Source organism: Drosophila innubila, assembly GCF_004354385.1.
Source record: "Drosophila innubila isolate TH190305 chromosome 2L unlocalized genomic scaffold, UK_Dinn_1.0 4_B_2L, whole genome shotgun sequence".
Classification (NCBI taxonomy): domain Eukaryota; kingdom Metazoa; phylum Arthropoda; class Insecta; order Diptera; family Drosophilidae; genus Drosophila; species Drosophila innubila.
Window position 1 is genome coordinate 18,833,236 of NW_022995372.1, and position 22,064 is coordinate 18,855,299.

Below are 22,064 nucleotides of genomic sequence, written 5' to 3' on the forward strand. Positions count from 1 at the left end.
GTAAGGTAAGAGTTTTAAGGTTCAACTGTTTAATATCGTGCCCCTAAATTATTTTAAAAGCTGATTAATTTGTGTTATTTCCAACTTAATTTTCCTTGCTTTCGACTTGCTCATCAATATAAAAGTTTTTAGAGAATTAAAACCTTTACAAAATAAATAAAAATAGTAATTCATTAAAATCTAATAAAAATAAAGAGTAAATTATTTAAATATATATACTTCTTTTTGTACTTGGGTTATATTTTCAGAGGGATTCACTTATCGCTTTACTTAATAAAGCTATTTATATGCATTAATTGTTAAAATAATCTTTTACTGAATCCTTGACCACAGAAGCCAAGCGAGAAAATCAACCGCATGACTTGTAACTAGCTACCTATATTGCTAAATTCTTGAACTAATTAAATAATACTATTAAAAAAAATAAATGAAATTTCATAATATAAAGTCGCCGTGTTTATCCTCTGGTGGTAACTTGTAGCATTAACTTGGCCTTATTGATAATTGATTTAATAAGGTTTTCTTGTTTATATGTTACACGAGCATAGAAAAGAAACATAAAATATGATTATTTTAAGTAGGATTAAGAAAATTCATGCTTAAATTTGAATAATTTTTTTCACGTTGCGACTATTGCAGTAATTATCAAAGCTGCAAACCGGTTCTAAGCCGAACCTCGGAGAACCGGTTCAGTTCGGGTTTTTAAGCAGCCTGAACCGGATCATGAACCGAATCCTTGAAATTATTTACTTTGCGAACCCGAACCTAAGCCGAACCGCTTTCTAAAATAAAAGGTTACATAAAATTTATGGTTTTCTAATATAACGCAATTATTTGAGACTTCGGATTAAAATAGGTCAAATTTAAATCATCAAATATATTTAATATATCATCAAAGTTTGATTTCTTTAAAAAAAAAAAATTTAATTAGTTCAAAATGTAGAGAAAAATGTATTACAATAAAAATATTTTTTGTTGTATAATAGTGAATCAAGGCTCGAACACAAAACTTGGGTTCAGGAGGTATATAAACCAATTCGCGAACCGAACCGATGTCTTGCTCTAGGGTTTGAACCGCCGAAGTGAACCTAAAACAAAATTTTTGAGGTTTGCAGCCTTGATAATTATTAATAAGTATCTGTTTTTGCACCATTCGGAATATATCTATAAATACAAATACATATTGATGCATAACATAAGAAAAAAAAACAGTTAAATGTTTTCAATTTATTTTTAAAACCAGGAATATTGACGTTGTCTGCTACATATATTTTTACAATATAACGATAGTTACATATACTTTTATCTTTACTTATTTTATTCTCAATTTCTCAAATATTTAGCATACTTTTTGGCGCAAAAAGTTAATGCGTAACTACATTTTTAAGGCTTTTTATTTATTACTTTAATTAAATTCTACATTTTAAAATGAAAATGATTTGAAAGGAAAATTTGAAAGAGGTTGTACCTATGTATGTTGCAGGTATTTTGTCAACTCTTTGGCACCAAAGAAGTGAAATTGTTAGTATTCAAGGTTAGAACTCGACATCGAAGCGACAAGTATTATTTGTATTTTATATGACTTTGAATAATTTGTATGCATGTCGGCAATGTGAGGCACAAATTTGATTTGATTTTCATTAAGTGTAAAGTAAAATAATAATAAAAAGCCAGAGATACATTTGTATCTTTTTTTGCATTGGGATATCGAATGTGGGAATTGGCAGCAAGCGAGGGAAGAGTAAGTGCCACCACCATCCAATGGTACTCGGGCACTTCCTGAGAGAGCTATCTGCACTCCAACTGGCTCAAGTCGATGTCAAGTGGTAGGCACCCAGGCAACGTGGCACTTCTTTATGCATATTAAGATGCGAATGCCTCGGATGCTAACTTAATTTGACTAACTAGGGAAGAAGAGCGAAGAACCCTTCCAGCATGTACTCGGTGCGTGTTAATGGCCTTAATAAAAAATGCAACATTTTGATTTAATTTAATTGAAATTCACGCCACTCGAGCAACTCCATTAGGCAGAAACGTGTCCAACATCAACGTAGTGTACGCAACACAAATCAAATTACCAGGGCTGCGCTGGAAAATGCCGAGCAATGCCGTGCCGTGGGTGGCTCAATAAATATTGTCAAAACACTTGTCAAATGGCTAAACAAAGGGCAGGGCCGAGCAAACAAGCCAGTGGATACAGTTTGAAGAGGCTCGTCCATAGCCGAAAGGCCTTGAGTGGGCGTGCCTATTGACACTACACGAAATTAAGCAACTCCACAAAGGGGAGGGGTAGAGCCGAGATGCGGCAAGGGAAAGGGAAGCGCAAGGGGGAACTGTGAACGTGAACTGGAATTGGAAACCGTCTGCAAATCAATTTGATTCGATTTAAATTTAAAAGCATCTGCAAAGTCGTCGTCTCAATGAGTGAGTTCCCACTCCCTGCCCCTGACTAACTCCCCCCCGCCCCACTGTATTCCGAAGCCCCCTTGGCGCTGATCTTGCGCGTGATTTTCATGTTAGGGTCACGTGCCGGCGACGCGTGCCATTGACATAAGTTTCCAGTTTCAAGTTGTAGCTACTTCTAACTGAGGGGGTGTGCATGACCACATGAAAAGGGGTCGTCGAACGTTAGTTTCTTTTTCTATTTGCCATGGCAGTAGGTGGAAGGGGGGCTCTACATTTTGGTTGTGACATGTGTGCAGGCCTGCGTGTTAAATGTTTGATTTAGCTATCAGTTTAATTCTATTAGTCGAGCAGCTACTACTACTCATGTACCTATTTCTCCGAGTTGTGTTTGCACTCGTGTCGTTGATATGTTGATGCTGCCGATAAGAACAACAGTTCGAGCACATAAGTAAAGTCTGGACAGTGGGCAATGATAGCTTATAATAATGGATTTAATATTTTGAGCAGGCTGATATATAGAAGGAAACTTATCCGAATACTTTAAAATTTTGTTAATTAGGAAAATTCATAGACTTTATTTTATGGTTTTACAGACCTACGAGACTTTGTTCAATAGTTTTAACGTCTTTCCTTAAAGTATTATTAAAGACAACCAATGAATTGCTATTTTATAAACTAGAAGAACAATCTAAATCAGATAGATTATTAAGCGTAATTAATTTAAGATGAAATTAATTGATTACCTTTATTATATAATCGAAGAAATTTGTTAATGTATATTATTCTACTTTACAGTTTAAAAGAACCGCAATGCAACATTATTATGGACGAAAATATTAATAAATTCTTAATTTCAACTTTTTATTTTATTTATATTATATAATATTTAATATATTTTATAATATTTATACTCTATATTTAATCAAAAATTAAATTTAAGTTATTGAATTGGCTGCATGGAAAATAACTATTACTTCTTTATCAAATAATAACTTTTTTGGAACTATCTCAACTACTTTAGATAGATATAATACTTGAAAGATATTAAATATATATTTGTTTTTATAGGAATACCATGTTGTGTAAAATAAAATAAAACAAATCTAAGCAGGATTCAATGTACAAATCCCAACAAATGTAAGTTTTTAAACAGTAATAACTGACAAAAATGTTCTTTAACAAAAATGTTCATGAAAATGAATTCCAAAATTTTTCTAACTGATACCAACGATTCTACATTTAATAGGATAAAGAATATTAATGATTTCCAAATATAAATTAGTTTTTTGCAGACACAATTTTTGTGATTGGTTTTACAAATTTGTTTCCCAACTATGTTAAAGATTATTTTTCGCAATTGCCCTTCTCAGCTATGAGAACTTTGGCGATTTGTCCGTTCAATGTCGAGATGTAAACTTAAAATCGCAATAAAACTCAAATACATCCTGTCAGATGTCGCAACAGACCTCATGGAGACCCTGTGGATACCTCACCTGGCGGGTTATCCAACTTCCTAACTTCTCAACTTCAGCTCGAAGCCGTCATTGAGGTGTCAATATACAAAAGATGCGCTCTGACACGCATCTGACGTTTATTGCCCCAAGCAACCGAGGCGAATAACTTTTTGGAGGCCAAAAAAGCAGCCGGAAGAAAAGCATACATGCAAGTAAACGTGTATGTAAGTATGTGGAAATTGTGTACATGAAAAATGGTAAGCTAGACACATGTTTTGGCCCCAGGAAAATGGGGAGGAAGGTCGAAGAAGTCATTCGGTTTGTGGTCGGGCACTCGCGATTTGTATTTTGTGTAAATGCTTCACAGTGTGTTATTTCTTTCTTTTTTTTTCAAGTCAATATTGCAAAAGTAAATAAACGGGGGGAAGGGTGGGCGAGGGAAATGTGTTTTAAGTGGTACAGCTGACGTTTGGGTTTAAAATTTCTCATGATTTGGCGTCAACTTGTCCAAACACTTTGCGCTGCTTTCTTCGCCACAAATATTTGAAGTGTTTCAAATTTCTCAAACAGCAAAAAATACAAAAAAAAAAAATAATAAAATAAGAAAATCACTTTTAAAGTGCTGTAAAACAGTCGCAGTGTCGTTTTTAACCCACAACCAGAGTCCGAAAACGAGTGTTGCCAACTCGCTCAATGATTTTGTGTGGCGCGTTTTGTGTTTCAAGTTGCTGCGTATACAGTGTGGCGGAGGGGGCGGGGCGGGACACTGTGGCAGGGGGCGGGGCAGTGAGGCGTCGCGCTCTCAAGTGCGTGCTTCAAAATACAAAAATGTTCAGCGCATTTCGCGTTATTAACACGTAGGTGCAGTCGTACCGAGGGTTGTATTAAGAGAACTTGCATCTGGTTCAGGCTTGTGATTTCTTTCGGGTGGTTCTTGGTGGTGCTTGGACCAAGGACCAAGGACCAGGGACCAGGGACCAGGGACCATGGACCAGCAGCGCCAACGCTGACACTGTGTAATAAGGAGTTTTCATGGCCTCTTGAACGTTTACGCTTACCAAGCGAGGACATTTTAATTGAGAGTGTTGCCAGAAGGACGACGACGACGTTGACGAGGATAAGCAGGACGATAAGGAGGACGACAACTTGCGGTACTTGGGCAGCTGCGTTCACATTAAGTGCGGTTCGCTCTTCATTCCCTACTACCACTTCTTTCCTCCTCCTGCTTCCCACCCATCTCTTTCTCTCTCTCACGCTTTACACTCTTTCTGTAGCTGCTCTCATCTTAGTAACGGCTTGTTGACTTGATTCTGCCAGAGTTGCCACCTTCTTTAGATCGCAGGTGTTGATGGATGAAATACTCAAAGTACCGAGGCAAATTCATGGCCGCATCTATGCTGAAATCTTAAGTAGGTTTCAGTTTATAAACTAAAAAGTTTTATAACTAAACCATCTTTGTAAAATATTAAATAAATATAAAAGAAGAGAGAGAGAGAGTCCGTTTTTATGGTCACTCTAAAGATTAAAGATCACTTGCTTTATAAAATAGACTCTAATGTAGATTGATTTATAAGATATTCAAAATTTGTATCAAACTTGATACCATATCAAAGCCCTATAGAGTCTGAATTAGTTTTTAAACTATCCAGAAGTATGCATTATACTCTTAAAAGTCTTTCCAAAATCATGCTAGTTACAGTAGAATTAGCATACATTGAGTTTGATTTGCCATCATATTCTTGGAGTTTTAGAATCTTTGCCCATTGTCATTTAAATTTCTATTAAAATCAATGAATCGTTCCTGAAAAGAAATGATTTAATTTTTCAAATTTAATAAATATTTTATTTCGTTAAATATTTCAGCAACATTTAAAAATAAATAGTACTTAACTTTTCTTTCAGATTTTTATTTATCAATTATTATTCATTGTTCTTAAGTTGTTTTATTGTATTGAATTTGGTTTTAAGTCCATATTAAATTTTAGCAAATAAGTCATTTGACCTCCGATGACCTTTAATTTGCTAAAAATGAAATGCAAATGGCACAAAACAAATTTAAATTTAATGTCTTCATCAACATAAACAACACTCACAAGAGGGAATACGCAACCCTCCCCCTCAACCTCCCACACAAATATACAAACGCACAGAGAAACCAGTCAACGAAAGTGTTAATATATTAGGCTAAATAGTGTGATAAAAACAGGGGAATACAACAACAACAAGTCATTTAATTTATAAGCAATTGCCGCTTGGCAGGAATTTTCCCTTTCAGCCGACAGCGCCAGAGGGAAAGCATCATTAATTTGCTCTACAAGGAAAGGGGCATTCAAGCTGGGGAGGAGGGATGTTGTGTCGACAATTGCCAAAAATATTTACAGCCAAAACAGACGCACCCAGCAACAACAACAATAATCAACGTCCTCATCAGCTTCAGATCAGCTATGACTCTCAGTCGCAGTCGCAGTCGCAGTCTCAAATGCTGATGATGACGACCAAAAGTTGCTCCCAACGGAGCAAAAGAAGTCGAAATGAAATCAGCAGAAAATTCAATGAGCAGTGAGAAGGGAGAAGGGCACAAGCTGGGGGAGGGGAGGAGGGTGGGGTTGACAGTCGGCATTGCAGACGACGCTCTGGCAGCTGCCACAACTGACGGTGGTTGATGACTGCAATTGATGGCCTGACTGCGCTGCTCTGCCCGCCCCGACTGCGCTGCTCTGCCCGCCCACATCGTTTGCCAACCGAAGGGGTTGTGATTTCTGCTGATGCTGTTGTTGTTGTTGTTTTTATTCTCCTCATTGCGTGTGTGCCAAATGTTATCAGCTGCTTTAACTAAAGGGCGACTGCAGAGCCGCCGCACAGTGGTCGAAATGGTCAAATTTTAAAATGTAATCAATGTTTTTTTTTTTATTTATTTTTTTATTTAATTACTCATATGCCAGATCACATTTAAATTTACTTTGCCCTCTTTATTCGCATTACAGACAAAGCTTTCTTGCGGTTTTCAACTACCTGATATTCTTAAAAAAAAAACATATTGAAGCCAACTAGAAATTATGAAAAGTGTTTTCAGTTAAAATAAAGGTATGTGAAATTTCTGTTTCATTTGATATATGTAGTTCCTTCTACATATAGTGAAATGCTCAAAATAAAACAAAAGTTTATGCAAGTGCTTCATATAGTATTTTGAATTTTTTACGCACAATTTTCAGTTTGGCACAAGAAAAGTTGCTTATAAAGAATCTGATTCACACTAGAGCACTTACGCGTAATATTTTTTTGTTAATATATTGTACATGTTTTTATTATAAAAAAAAAATAAGCAACAAAATTTTTTTTTACACATATACATGTTGGATGTAAGTCCAAAATTATCTTCCTGAAATAAGTTTACTGTTATTATATTTCTTAAGTTATTAATTTTGTTTACGATAGACCGGTCAGATCGCCCACTGTACGATTGTAATGCTGGCAGGGGGAGGAGAGGGAAAAGAGGACGCCAGTTTCTTGGTGGAACGCGGGTTGTGGGCTGTGTGTGGGTTGTGCTATGACGTGCAAATGCCAGAAAAATATTATGTGACATGATAAATATTGCACGCTGGGGGATTTTTACTCCTTCTTTTCGTACTGCTCTTGTTGTTGTTGTAGCTGTTGTCAACATCATTGCCGAAATAATATGACAGATTCATTTATGACAACGTGGACTGACAACGATGATGATCATAACATGGATGATGATGATGATGATGTTGGTGCTTGTTGTTGCTGTGGTTTCACATAGGCGTTACTGGCGACTGCGGTCGCAGAGGGTGTTGTTGTTTATGGTTTTGACATTTCCAACATTTATGCGTCAATGCCGATGATATAGTAATAATATTTCAGCCTCAGGACAAGACATTATTATGTGTGCGTCGTTTCAATTGATATTTCATTTAAATGGATTCTACATTTAGGTCACCTTATAACTAATACAATTAAGTTCCTATCGCCTGATTATTGAAACATTTTCAAACAATTTGACATCCCACATTTTATTTACAATTTTTTTAATGTTATGTTATATGTTTTATAATGTTTAAGAAAACTTGTTTAAAGGTATTTTATTTTAAAATATAAAAATTAATTTCAAGTTAATATCTCACTATAAAAAAGGGTCTTAGATTACCAAATAAATTTGGTAGTATTCCAAAATTATTAATTCCCTTTGAAGTCTGCTTTAAAAATAATATTTTGTCAAATAATTTGTTTATGCTTTAATATATATTTGTTCGTGCATCACTAACTACAATTGAGAATTAAATATATTTTTGAATTTGAAGAGCAATATTTATATTGTAAAATTATCTTAAGTATTGTACAAAATCTACTTATATTTCATATTTAATTACATATTATAAAACTCTTTCGCTTTGATCTGCCCTTAGTTATCAATAATTTCCGTATTCGTTAACAATATGCAATGTACAATTAGCAATCAGTCATAATCAGACATAACGAGCCAAGGTCAAATTTCGTAGTCCAAAAACAAAACTTGCTAATTTCTATAGACAGTAACCAAAATGGGGCAATGTTTTGCGTACGCTTTCTTTGTTGTTGTTGTTGCTTTTGTGGGAGTTGTCGGGGTTGTGGGTGTTTCCAGGGTGTCTGCTTTATATCCACAAGTCATTGGCAATCAAATAATTAGAGTCTGGCAATGCTGGCCAAAAAAGAGAGTCCTTGCCAAATACACGTAGACAATGTGTTTATATTTATCTGTGTGAGTGTTAGTGTAAGTGCATGTATGTGTGAGTCTTATAAATAACGCGCAGAATCGCTCTTTTGTCGCTATATATACTCTATATTTTATATAGTATACACAAATGGCAGACAACAAAAGTTCAACGTAATACGCGCGCTCCTAACCAAAAAAAAAAACAAGCAACAACAACACATATTATGGGAAAGGCAATAACAACAACCGCAATGACGATGAAGAAGAAAACAATAACAACAACATTAACAACATGCACAACCAACATCAACGCATACAAAATGGATAGAAATCACTTTTTTCAACACTTTGGGGGCAAGTACTAGTCAATGACATTGAAGACTTACCCCCTTCCCCCATGCCACTATTTACTGGGTGTGTGTATATATGTCTAAGAGAGGAGTATGTAGGAGAGAGAGGGGCTCTATGCATCAGAAATAGTTACACATAAAAGATGCGTTTCGTTTGCCACACAAAATTTAAATAATTGACAATTTAAGTTTGTGCTGCCATTTTGTGGCAACTGTGGGAATTTCAAGGATTTTGTAGAAATTCAATGAAGAACTTGAAAGTAATTTAGGTTGTTTTTGTTTTAAACGTATTTTAAAGATACCATCAAGTTTAAAGTGTTGTTTTATTCTAATTAAAATCTAAGAGTCGATTTAGAGATTAACAGTTTTTCAAAAATCCAAATTGCAAATCAAAATAAAAATCTGTAGAAAAAAAACAGAGAAAATACTTAATAATAAATTTAAACGCAGACTGAATTTGGAGTTTCGCTTGAAAATCGGCTAAGTTTTGACAGAATTATGAATGCTTGAAGTTGGTCAGACCTTTAATCTAGCAACTATACAAGTGAAAATTTTTGTTGTTTTTTATTAATATAAAACAAGCATAAAAAAAATTATTTTTGGAACAATGTACCGAAAAAAAAATTATTCGGTTATAGCACCGGTCCAAAAAAACAAAGCGTTTGAAAATGCTATGCTTTTCCGAACTCTCACATTTGCTCTCCAATATGCAGGATGATTAATTTTGATTTTAAAAGCCGAAGCTAAAGCTAAATTGGCGCTTATCAGCAAATAAAAACAAATGAAAAGCATCAGAAACGTAGTAGAAATTGTTGTGCTGATTTTTTGCGACTGATGATCGATTAAAAAAATATTATTTATAAATATGCTAGTCATATCAAATTTGTATATGACGTGTGCAACAGGTATTGCGTATAGCAATTGTTAATGTTTTATTTTATTTATTTTTTAAATTAAATATTTATGCATAAATACCATTTAAGTGCGTTTGTTTATTTTTTAAAATAATCCAATAATACTTGAAGCTGTATAGCTGAAGAATCATCTCTAATTTCTTTTTGTATTTTTTATCGAAAGTCTTATTGAATTTGGTAGACTATAATTAAAGTGTATATTTTGTTTAAAATAAGGCTAGTGCTGGAATTAAATCCGAAGCGTGAAGCCAATAATACTATGAACAGACATGCAACGCCCTTGTACAATCACCCCTCATAAAAAGCTGCCTCACCCACACGGAATTGTGGCAAGGAGAAAAAAAAGCAAACGGAGCACGTGTCCCTTTTTTTTTATGATGTTGCTCGCATGTCCAGTTGGGCGGACGCGTGAATAATTTTTGTGCAGGACCTTTGGTCACGCTGTGAATCAATCTTGCGGCACGGGCAGACAGTACAGGAAGTAAACAGATCTAGCAGAGTCCGAGAATTGTTGTCAAAGTCGCAGTCGCATTTGCAGCTGAATGGATGCAATTTTCCATAACTTTTGTTGAGATTTTTTCTTAGCTATTTATGATGCAGAAATAATTTTAATGGTCATTTAAGCAAACCTACTACGGAAATCGTCCAACATCTGTGTGGGATCTTAGCTGTTTTTTCTTCTTCTTCATTTTGTTCATTTGGCAGGTTACACAAACAAAATGGAGCGCACGCTAAAGTATTTTGTTGGGGGTTGCTGGGGGTTGTTTGGCTGGGGCTAAAAGCAGTGGCAAACTATTAGCGTTTAGTGCGCATGTTTAAGAAAAAACCTCACCGACATCAGCTCCCAGCGAAAGGCAAACAACAACAACTAGTACAACAAGAAGAAGAGCAAACAGCAACACTTAAAAGTGGTTGCAACCCTGCGTAACGTTTGGACTTTTTTCCCCATTCTCGCTCGCCACATCCTTACGCGGCGTGTCCTTTTTTGCGCCATTTGTATTGGCATTTGCAGCGCGTGCTCCAATAAGAACAAAAGGAATTCTCATCTCTTTTTTTTTCGCTTTTGTTGGCGCTGCCATTTCCGCAGTGCAAAGGTTATTGAAATGACATTGCGTTTGGGTTTGTCGAGTTCAAAAGTTTAAAGAGCCCTATGGCTTATATTTTTATTTTTATTTTTTTTCATTTTTTGACCGGCAATGGACAGCAATTTGAGGCGGCAAATTTTTATTTTCCTGTTAGCGATTAAATAACGCAAATTTCTTTGTTTTGATTAATTGCGGTAAAGATATAATGCTGTGTAATATAACATAATTTATGAAGGTCAGCAATACCAAACACTGAAAAATTGTATAATTTATTAATTTAAGCTTGTATAGAAGTAATGCTAAAATTTCCATAATTTTAAGGAAATGTTCAGTTTAAAGAACCTATTATTAAAAATAAACAAATAAAAAAATTGCTTACGAACTTACTTACGCATTGTAGATTTTTCAAGAAATTTGCTTTGTTATTTTCAATGCGAATAAATATTCTATGGAATTGTTATCTACTGCATAAAATGTCTCGTATTAAATAATACAATAACTATTAGCTCATAAGTTTTAATACAAAAATAAATAATTCTAGGAAAAGAAAAAAGTTGAAATTTTCGAGAAATGTCTGTAGTTAAAAAGTAACAAAATTAGTTGGAATAAGTAAAACATATTTCCTTGTAAGCTACTTCAATGCAATATAAAACTTAAATAGCCAATTATAAAACAGATTTTAAAAATAGTGTTATTTTATTTTTCAAAGACAATTTTCGGATACTTAACACCTTGACCTTACCTTGACATTTCAGATATATTTATACTCAAATTGCAAAATTTGAGAGATTTCGAAAATGTGGTTTACTTTGTTTTTATAAGAAGATATATGTTAAATTACGAGTTAAAATTGCTAAGAAGTTGCTAAATTGAAAAAAAAAAGTTGGCAAAGATACATATATTTTTTAAGTAATATTAAAGCACTATACTTTTTTGTAAGGTTAAGTATCAGATTAAAAATATATTCTACAGCCACCCATTGTGATGATGCAAGCAAACAAATTCATTCTCGAGTGTTACTTCTTACATAAATAAACACCCAAACTATCCATGACAAACCGAGCCAACTGCTGTTGGCTCTGCATTTTCTCATGGCAAATTATAATTATTGAAGATTAACAATCATTATATTTATTACGCTGCGGTGGCAACAACAACAGCAACGAAAACGATAACAACAACAGCAGCAGGAACAACCCTCAGCAGCAATTGAGCGCAAGGCTAACGAACATCATTTGTATTACGAATATGCATAGGAGGAGAAAGACGAGGAGGAGGAGGGAGTTTTGGGGTAGTACTGAGGGTTCAGTCGATCTCTGTTGGTCACTGCAGCAATCTGTCATCTCTGGGCTTTAATTGCGGTTAATGCCAGGCAGCTATGCGACATTCAAAATCAAATTAATCAAAAGGCAAATATCTGCAATCGCCCGCAAAGATCGAGGCCAACTATTGGCATAATGCAGAGGGAAAAGAGGGACTGAATGGGACGATATATTATGGAACACTATGGGATGGCTCTGCTAATTCACATGACCTATTCAATGCGGGCTAACACCACAAATAGTGGTAAATATTTTTAGTTTTTCCCAAAAAGAGATGAAAATAAGAATCTTGTACTTTATTTGTTGTCTAATTATGCGTAATTGTCGGTGCGTTGCATTTGAACTTGACCTTCTTTGATGGCCCTCAACTATATCATTTGAATATGCGGGCCTTACTTTAAATGCCGCCTCTATTCATTAGGCATAATTCTTTATCGTTTCCATATCCTTTTTTGTTGCCGCTGGCCAGTGAGAATGGAAATAAAATCAGAATAGTCCAGAATATTTATATGGGATTTTATTTTTATTGTGCCACATAAATTTATTTATTTTCTAACATTTTTCTTGTAGGCATTTCGGATATTTGACAGTTATTGTGACTTGCGGAAACGCCCACATTTTTTTGGGTTTTGTTTACGAGTTGTAATTTTTATGGTTATTTTTTTGCTTCTACGGAATGTTAATAGGAAATTTGGTACTAATATTGATTTGAGATTTTTTATTGAATGTTGGTTGGTAATTGATTTAGGAAAATATTTGGAATATTTGTTAAACAGGAAATATTTAGGAAATGTATGATATTAAATTCATTTTTATACTACTTACGTTGTATTGAGATATAAAATCGATTTTTTAAATGAAGTTAAGAATATTTTATAATAATTATAATTAATTTATAAAATCTTAAATATATTATAAGACAATTGAATTTTAAAATGATAAGATAAAACGAAATCTCATTTCTAGATAGATTCAATTCTAAGTACTTTTAAACTTTCGCATAATTAAATATTTGGCAGCGTCATTTGTTTGCATATTTCTAAAAAGAAAAGTTTTGTTATTTGTTTTGATTTTTATCTGTTTTGATCAACTGCTTTCGAGAAACTTGGCAAAACATTCATTCGCAACAAATTACAATACGAAACAACTGGCCATAAAAGTGAACGTTGAAAGGAAATCCAACCACAGGCAGCAGTTAAATGATGCTACTTAGACGATAAGGACGACCTCCAGCAGAGGTGGCGGAAAAAAAATACAGAATACGCCCCAAGAAGACAAGCTGCCATCCTCCGCTTTCCTTTACTCCCACCCTTGAGGAGTGTTATTTGTTTGTGTGCTGTGTCCAAAACAATTTCCTTCCTTAATCACATGGTAACAGGGACTAACGAAAATTGCATTTATCTGACCAAGGGAAAAACAAATCGACCAGAGAACGAAAACAAACCCATGAACAACGTTTCTAATTGTAAAAACAACAACGCATCTGAAAAAAAAAGCCATGTTGGGCTGGTCGACAAGTCTAGTTAATGTGTATTTTTTTTCTTCTCTTTTTTGGGGCAAAAAACTCAGCGAAGATAAATGACGAGCAACTTTTATGGGCCAGTGAAATGTGTGGATGAGGACGAGTATTAAGGTGATTGTGTGTGTGTGTGTGTGGGTGTGTTTTTGTGTGTGTAGAGAGACATTTGCCAGTAAGTGTAGCATACTTTCAAGTGTCTTTCAGCACGTGGTATGTATGCCAACAGCTTGTCGAGTGGTTTCTCGTTTTTTCCCTCATTTTTTTTATACTTCCTGGGCAAAGTATTTGGACTATCGATGTCGCCATAAGTTGTTCAGCCCTTCAGACACCGTCCCGTCTCTTTCTCCCTTATGGCGAGCCTTCTGTCCATGCCTGACCAAGTGCAAAATGTCAAGTTTTTCTCTTCTGTGTGTGTGTGTGTGTTTTTCTCTGGCTCGTTTGCGCAAAACAACTCTTTGATGTATGTAAATTTTGTAGCTTATCTGTATCAGCGTCATGTTCTCTGTGCCTTTAATCGAAAATGCAACCCTCACGCACGTTAAGCCGCCTGTAAATATGCTACCCAAATCCGCTTTTCTCTCTGCCCAATTCGAAACATTCAGGACACAGCAGAGAAGCAGTTGTAAATCGTTAGATTTAAAGTTGATTATTTCAGTATTTTATGGCCAAGTCGTCTGTCTGGCTGTCTGTCGTTTTATCACAGATCTGGTAACAGGTTGCCGAGCTTGTACTGTTTTAAGCCGCTACACAAACAATCATTTACAAAGATTGAGAGCGGGAAAGGTAGAGACAGAATGAGAGAGGGATATGTATATCGAGAGTATCAAGAGGAAGAGTAGAAGTCTATTGTTTCTTTTATGTGGTGGTGTGGTTGATTAGCCAGAGTGTCTCAATAAAAGTAGTTAATATTCACCTTGGTTTTTGTAATTAAAAAATATGTTTTTGTACTGCTACATTATTTTAGCAAATATTTTTAATAATTACATTATATGAAAATCAACCAAACCCTGATGATGTACAAAAATTTAACTATTTGTAATTTAAATAAATTAAAAAGTCAGAGAATTAATATGAGTGACATGAAAGCAAATCTATTAAAAAAAAATACTACTAAAGTCAAATATTAAAAATTTTTGTTTAACTTTTAACCTAATACTCAAAAGATTTGATTCAGAAGGAAGAAAGTAATAAGTATACATATTGATTGGATCAAAATCCATCATTCAAAATGATAATGATATATTTCACAAAAATATGTTAAATGCCAATTACTATACTTGTTATGCAACCCATGTCTGAAATGCAATACTTTCAATTGGCATTTTTACCCCTAAATAATCACCAGAGAGTGCTTAGCACACAAATATCAGTTGAATCAATTGTAAAACCGACTAATTGGGCATATGGATTTGTGGTAAGCAACAACAGGTTGTCAGAGTAACCTGAAGCGAACTTCAGATTAACACATCGTTGCACTGTCAAGTTGGCAATCAATGTAGAAATTTACATATTTACTATAGGTACAGTTAAAGGTGGCATAATTTGATGATTTGCATTGGGGTTGGAAAAATACAATAATTATAACGTGAGAGGAAGGGGGGAACGTTTTTAACGTCAAACTACATGCTGCAAGTGGGTGGATTGTGTTCGACCATAAACCATAGAAAAGTACGTACCACCGAGAACGGGAAAAGCCCGGTGACATTTTTGTGGTTAAGCAATTTACCCTTCAGCTGGCTTTGCATAGCAACCGCCGCATAATTTATAATTGTCAGAGGAATTGCCAGGGACTGCAGACCGCTGATTTATGGAATTTCATAAATTTTCACAGATTTTAATCGTTTGTAATTATGACTTAAGCAGAGGAAGAGAGATAGAGAGGTTGAGAGTGAAAGATGTGTTTAAAAAATAATATTGCTTTTGCAATTTTAAGCGGTTTTTCAATTAATATTAAGACAAAACACAGATCAGGTAATGTCCAGGCGGGGTTTCCCCCCACTGAACGCTTATTTGATTGGATTTTTCTCAATTCAATTTCCGAATGAAACAGCGTGACATAAGCGAGTTTTTCTTTTATTTTATTCAATCTTCCATACATATTCAATATAGTTACAACATGCTCGTATTTTGTATCTTCTCTCATTTTTTATTGAGCTCTTTGCTCTGCCGGTGGAATTTATATTATAAAAGCTAAGGCCCTCTTGCCCCGACCTGGCCAGAAGAAGTAGAAGAAAAGAGAAAAAGAACAGGAGCTGGGAGAACAGAAGCTGCCGCAGATTGATTTTATTATTACGTTTTATTTCCTTGGAGACAAACTGCCTGCCCATAGGACGCACTTTTTGTGCAACTTCAAAGAACTTTTGGCCACTGAAGTGTCCTTGTGCTGTATGTGTGTGCGTGTGTGTGAGTGTGTATATGCTTGGTCCTTCATTCGGTCGTCGGCTTATGCGACAAATTTTTCATTTAGGTTGCGTTGCGTTTTATCGTAAGGCTTCTGCTCTCCATTTTCTTTCTTTTTTTTCGGCCTCAATTTGATGGCCCAAAACATGGGGTACAATGTTGACGGCACTTTTGCGGCTGCTACAGGCTGAGGACCACATTGAAACCGAAATTGTGTCGAGAGGTTTGTGGACAATACAACCACATTCAGCTTATATGTATAAAACTAAGGAAAGACTGAAGGAAATAACATTATTTTCAAACTGTCAAAGATGACAACTGTTTCTTTAAAATTCAAACGGAATTCTTTAAAAGAACTTTCATTACCAGTACATGTGATATTTAACTCAATTATATATTCCAAAAAATTGAAAAATTTGATCAAAAATTAAAATTGAACAAACTGAACAAATACATTAAATCACAAGCGAAGAAGAATTAAGAAAGTATCTGTACATTATGTCTGATGTACATGTAGAGGACTACATCAGTCCGCGAAGCTTTATCAGATACACACTATTTGTTATTCTGCATTTGTTGACATTCGCCATACCGCAATGGATGTTAATATCCATATTCACAATAAGGGATCACATATTCTACACTTTTATCTGTTTCTTTGGTTCACTTCTGCTGTTGACTCTCATCCATTTGGTTGATACGCTAAAGTACAAATGGCCCTACAACTGGTTGGCCATTGGGAGCTGCTATGAACTGATGACTTTTGGCTTGGGCACATTTGTGATGAACACAAATCTGAATGCTATTATGACGGCTGTATCGATGGCACTGTTGATCTTTGGTTTTGTGCTCGTAATCTGTTTCTTCATCATTGGCGGATTCAATTATCCCAATCCTTATAAGATGGCATCCCTGGCAGCACTGGGCTTGATTCTGGTCATTTGTGTGATAGCTGCTGGTACTTTGTATCGTTGGGAGCATTGGATGGAGCTGGCTCTAGTTCTATTTATAGCAAGTGTCCTTATTCTGATGATATCCTATGTGCTGATCTCATTTAAGAATCTGGATATACTAATTAAAGCTGATACACTGCTGCTGGGATTTGTGCTTTATATGAACTATGTGCTCATTTTGGTGGCCTGTTTCATTTGTATCCAACGGTTCGACTACAATTCTGATATGAAACCCGGCCAAAAGGCCTCACCTTGTGTCTGACGTGTTGGCATGCAAGGTAGCGTCTCAATAACGCATCGAAGATGCCCCACAGATGGGCTTTCAATATACTATGTACCTACATATGTATGAGCAATCATATATGGTGAGAAATGATTCATTCGCCTGTAGCGACCTCTCTTCCCACTCCCTCCCTTTACTCCTCTCGTTTCCCCTCCCGCTGTACGCAGTAGCCTCAATCACGTCGCATTCTCAGCGGGTTCTGTATCCGTTGCTGTTGAATCATTTGACGCTGAGTACGTGACATTTGTTTCGATCTCAAAGTGAATTCTTTTAAATATTATAGACTATCCTTATTTGTCAAAGATGATATTAAAGTTCTGTTATCTTATATTTTCTATACATATACAAATATTGTTAAATTTCATATACTTATTTACTTTGATTAAAAATAATGCAGTTCGTCTACGACATAAAGAATATTTTAAAATTAAAACTTGTTAGATTTTAGTTAATGTAAGCTATTTTTATTTTCAAAGAGAGAGCGTTGAATAACCTTTTTTAGTTTCTATTTCATGTCAGTTTAATGGATAGTAAAATAAGCATAATTTAGTTATATACTTAGACTTTATTAAAATACATCTCAATTTAAGAAAACTGGCGTCTTTTTATTATATCCACTATTTTTCATTAAAATTAAAAAAAATACTTTAAAATGTTGGAATATTTTTTGAAAGTCATATACATTAGGGTGCATCGATTTTATCGAAAAAAAATGGTACCCCATATTCATAATATGCGGTCGATTCTAAGATGTTTTTACGAAGAAACAATAGTTCTAGAATCAATTCCTAGAAACTATAGTTCTAAAATCAATTCCTAGTCCCCGCTTTTTGAGTTGAAATATTTTGCGTTTTTAGTCCTTGCAAAGACGACAAAAGTCTTAAGGACAATTAGTCTTTGTATTTGAAAGTCCTGGTCCTAACATGAATTTTGATACCAATCTTGTCAGGGTCGGACTAAAATACTAAAGATATGGTAATAATTAGGGACTAGGAAGTGATTTTCGAACTATGGTTTTTTTTGTGAAAATATCTTAGATTTGATTGTAGATTACGAATATGGGGTACCATTTGTGAATTTCTTTTAGGTCCATACAAAACGATGCACTCTTATATACATTCTTATAAAATAAAAGTATTATATTCCTTCGCATATTCCAATTGAATAGTAACAACATGTTTCTGCCATTTAACTGCCTACAATTAATTAAAGATCGCATTAAAATTTGAAGAGGAAGTTTTGGACTACATATAGCTCAATTGGCTTTTACGAGAACAAGAGCAATTGAAATATGGAAGGGTGGTCACTCTGGTCAGCCATAAATTAAACTAGAAAAATATTTGGGCGCTAAATAAATGTCGATGACAATGCGCAGGATATGAAGGACAGAAATGCAGAGAGAGAGGAAGTTTGTGGGAGTGAGCAGCAATTGAAATTGTCAATGCTTGTTGTTGGGCCACAACGGATGCAATTCCTACAAAATGATAATTTATGATAATGATGCTTCCGGTTCATGCAGCACAGAACACACAAAACTGGACGCCGTGCAGCATAAAAATCAAGCGAATACGAAAAATTTGCGAGTTGCAAAGGAGAAGAAGTTAAGTGGGGAGTGTGAGAAGAGAAGTAGTGAGATATGAGACTCGCCTGGCCTCGCATATTTATTGATAATTTCCGTAATTTCAGCGACAAAGCAAAAACGGAAGTTATGCCATTTGCTGCACGCCTGCGAAAAGGACAACGTCAACGTCGACGGACAATAGTTGGCGAGCAGGCCAACACGAGGGTGGAGCTCTTGACGGGTTGGCGCTAGCAGAGAGGGTAGCGGGCTCTGTAGGCCATTTTGAATGGCGGCCCATATCAAAGTGCCTATCGATTGCGTCGATTTGCCTTGTTATTGTCTATAAACGTCGCGTCGTCTGTGCAATTGTTTTGACTGCGTCTAGTATTTATGGGTTACGCTCGAGCAGCACCAGCAACAACAACAATAACAATAACAATGGCAACTGGCCTATTGTTGTGATTATCATAAACATTAACAACAAAAGGATGCCACTGCCAGTGTCAGTTGCTCTCGAGTCTCCGATTCTCAATTTGCGCATTCTAATGACCTTGAAAATTAGTTCCTGCTTTTCGTATTAAAGTGTGATTGTGTGTGTGTGTGGGAATTAGCATATAAATCTTTGGGCACGCCTTCCCTTCCTTTTCAACTATTCCCAACGTCTATAGAAAAATAATTACGTATCATTATTGTATATTTATCTTTTATTGCAAATTAATTGCTCGTCTGCATATGTATAAAGTCGTACTATAATTCGGAATAATAAACGCGCTATATAAATGCAATTATTTAAATGTTTACCATATGCTTTCACTTTGGCATATGCTGCGGATCTCGTAGTACTTCCGCTTTTCGGTAATGCAGGAACCTGCATTAAGGCCAAATAGTGCGGTCTATAAATGAACAGATAAATAAGCACACAGACAGTCAGAGAGACAGAGCGACTGAAAACAACAGTCTTTTATATATTGCAATGAACATTTCTTATTTAATATAAATAAAAAAAAAACATCTACAGTCACTTTAAATCTGCTTTAGTATTTGATTGTCCTAGAAATAAATTAAGTACGGTCTTAAATGGATCACGAAAAAGACTTTACAAAATAGTTATGAATGGCAAATTCAGGTGTATCTATTTTCCCTGCACTTAATCAAGAAATTTGTATCAGTTAGAAACTAATTTGACATAAATCTTAAACCGATTTCAAATCACTCAAATAAGAAATTTTATATGCTTTATTAAGGAATAAATACAATAACTAAAAGGTAGGGTTTTACCCAAAAAGGATTTGATAAGGTTGTAAAATATTTCGATTTCGAAAATTTAAATTAACATAGTATTATATTAAATATATTTGTTTCAGAGCTTGAAATATTTTCAGGAATTGGTAAACTATAACAATTTATAAACAGTTTCATCAGGTTGAAGACTTGAATTATTGGTTTTAACTAATCGATTTTACTATGATTTGTTTTTCAACCATATCCAAATATAATGTTTAGTATGTCAAAACCTGATTACCTTGTTTTCATTTATCTATTAAAATGTTGACTGAATATTGGTGGTTTTTGGGAAAAAGGAATGAATGAAGAATTATACAACTTAGGATATATTAAAAAAAAACAACTCTTTTAACACTTTAAAGGCTTCAAAGTATAAATTTATTATTTGAATAATAAATACAATATGAGCTTTTAATTCGCTTGTCACTCTATATATGAAATGAATTTTCAAACGGCTTTTCTCATTATTTTTCTAAGTATTCGAAATCTCTCATAAATCGCTTAACTTAATCCATTGAAAAATGATTGCCAAGTTGCATCAAAGGAGGCATGACCCACAAAAGGAGCAAATCCATTGAGCTGCACGGGAATCGAGCTAGTCATTTGCAAGAATTTAAAGTGCACTTTCAGTTGCATGTGAATCTGAAAATACTTTGGGCTTATCTACGCTGCTGCCACCAACAAGTCTTGGGTCCAGGAACCGAGTGCGGCAAAATGGTGCAGCAAATGGAGCTAAAGTTATGGAGCCGTTCGGCAAATGCACAAGAGTTTGACTTCCGTCGTGTTGCAGCGGGGCTTCAACTTTCGCCAGGATAATGCGAATGCGAAAAAGGAGTGTTTGCCATAAAGTTATGTGCCAGCCAAACAACAATAAAATAATATTATATTTTTTCTTCCCGCTCCTCTATTTGTGGAGCACACGCGTTGCTTGGGAAGCCCCGAAATCGCATAAACTTTGAAGAAATATCGAAAGTTTGCGACGCTTGCAAAAGCTCCAAGCATCGCGCTGCGCGTTGCGAGTTGCAAGATGAGAACCGGCGTTGCAAGCAGCGAACTGCGAGCTGCGAGATGAGCGCGCGCGAGAGACACACACAAAGGCAACAAAACTTATAACGAGAAAACTTTGGCACTTGGTAAATGCGCGATAAAGAAACAAACAGAAGCGAGAACACAGCAGAGAGGAGTAGAAAAGAGCGGAGAAGAGCAAAAGAGAACTAAGGAGAAGAGGGGCAGGCAAACTACAAGTGAAAGATATGGCCACGTTGATAGAAGCACACGAAATGGGGGAAACAAAAAGAAAGTTAAATGCGCCAATGGAAAATAAGTACGAACAAAATTCAACTAAACCGAAATCCATATACTCTGCATATTTAAGTAGTTGCACTACGTAACTTAGTTGACTAAGATGTACCCTTTAATCAGGTATCGAAATCGAAATATATACAGATATCGTACTAATGCATTTATGTTAATTAAACTATATATTAAGCAAATCTCCAATGCAAAGCGTAAGATATTTTGATCAAGAATTATTATAAAGACAGATGTTTTTGTTTGTTAAAAAGTAAATGTAATAAAAAATCGTTTTTTTTTCTTGCAAATTCATTTTACTCGATAATATACACTAATGACTGGATTTACCTTTGCTTGCTTAATAACAAACAAAATTGTCATGAGGACCTTGAGTTTTGATCAAATATGGATATGCTTTAGTGGTTTTCCAAATTATCCTAATCAGAAAATATCTCTCAAGCTCAATGCGTCCTTAAACAACATTAATGTATTTTATTTTGAGTCTTATCTGACGAAACATATTAAAATA

The 22,064-nt window shown here is 35.0% G+C and overlaps 1 protein-coding gene across 1 annotated transcript; it reads left to right on the forward strand.

Moving 5' to 3' along the window:
- The first annotated feature begins 16,705 nt into the window (after positions 1-16,705).
- LOC117781437 lies at positions 16,706-17,761 on the forward strand. Its single transcript, XM_034618192.1, has one exon. The coding sequence runs from the start codon at positions 16,762-16,764 to the stop codon at positions 17,374-17,376; it is 615 nt and encodes a 204-aa protein (XP_034474083.1). The 5' UTR covers positions 16,706-16,761; the 3' UTR covers positions 17,377-17,761.
- The last annotated feature ends 4,303 nt before the right edge of the window (positions 17,762-22,064 follow it).

Bases quoted from the DNA above. Each gene is read 5' to 3' on its own strand.
- LOC117781437 (XM_034618192.1), top strand. From the start codon at position 16,762: ATGTTAATATCCATATTCACAATAAGGGATCACATATTCTACACTTTT.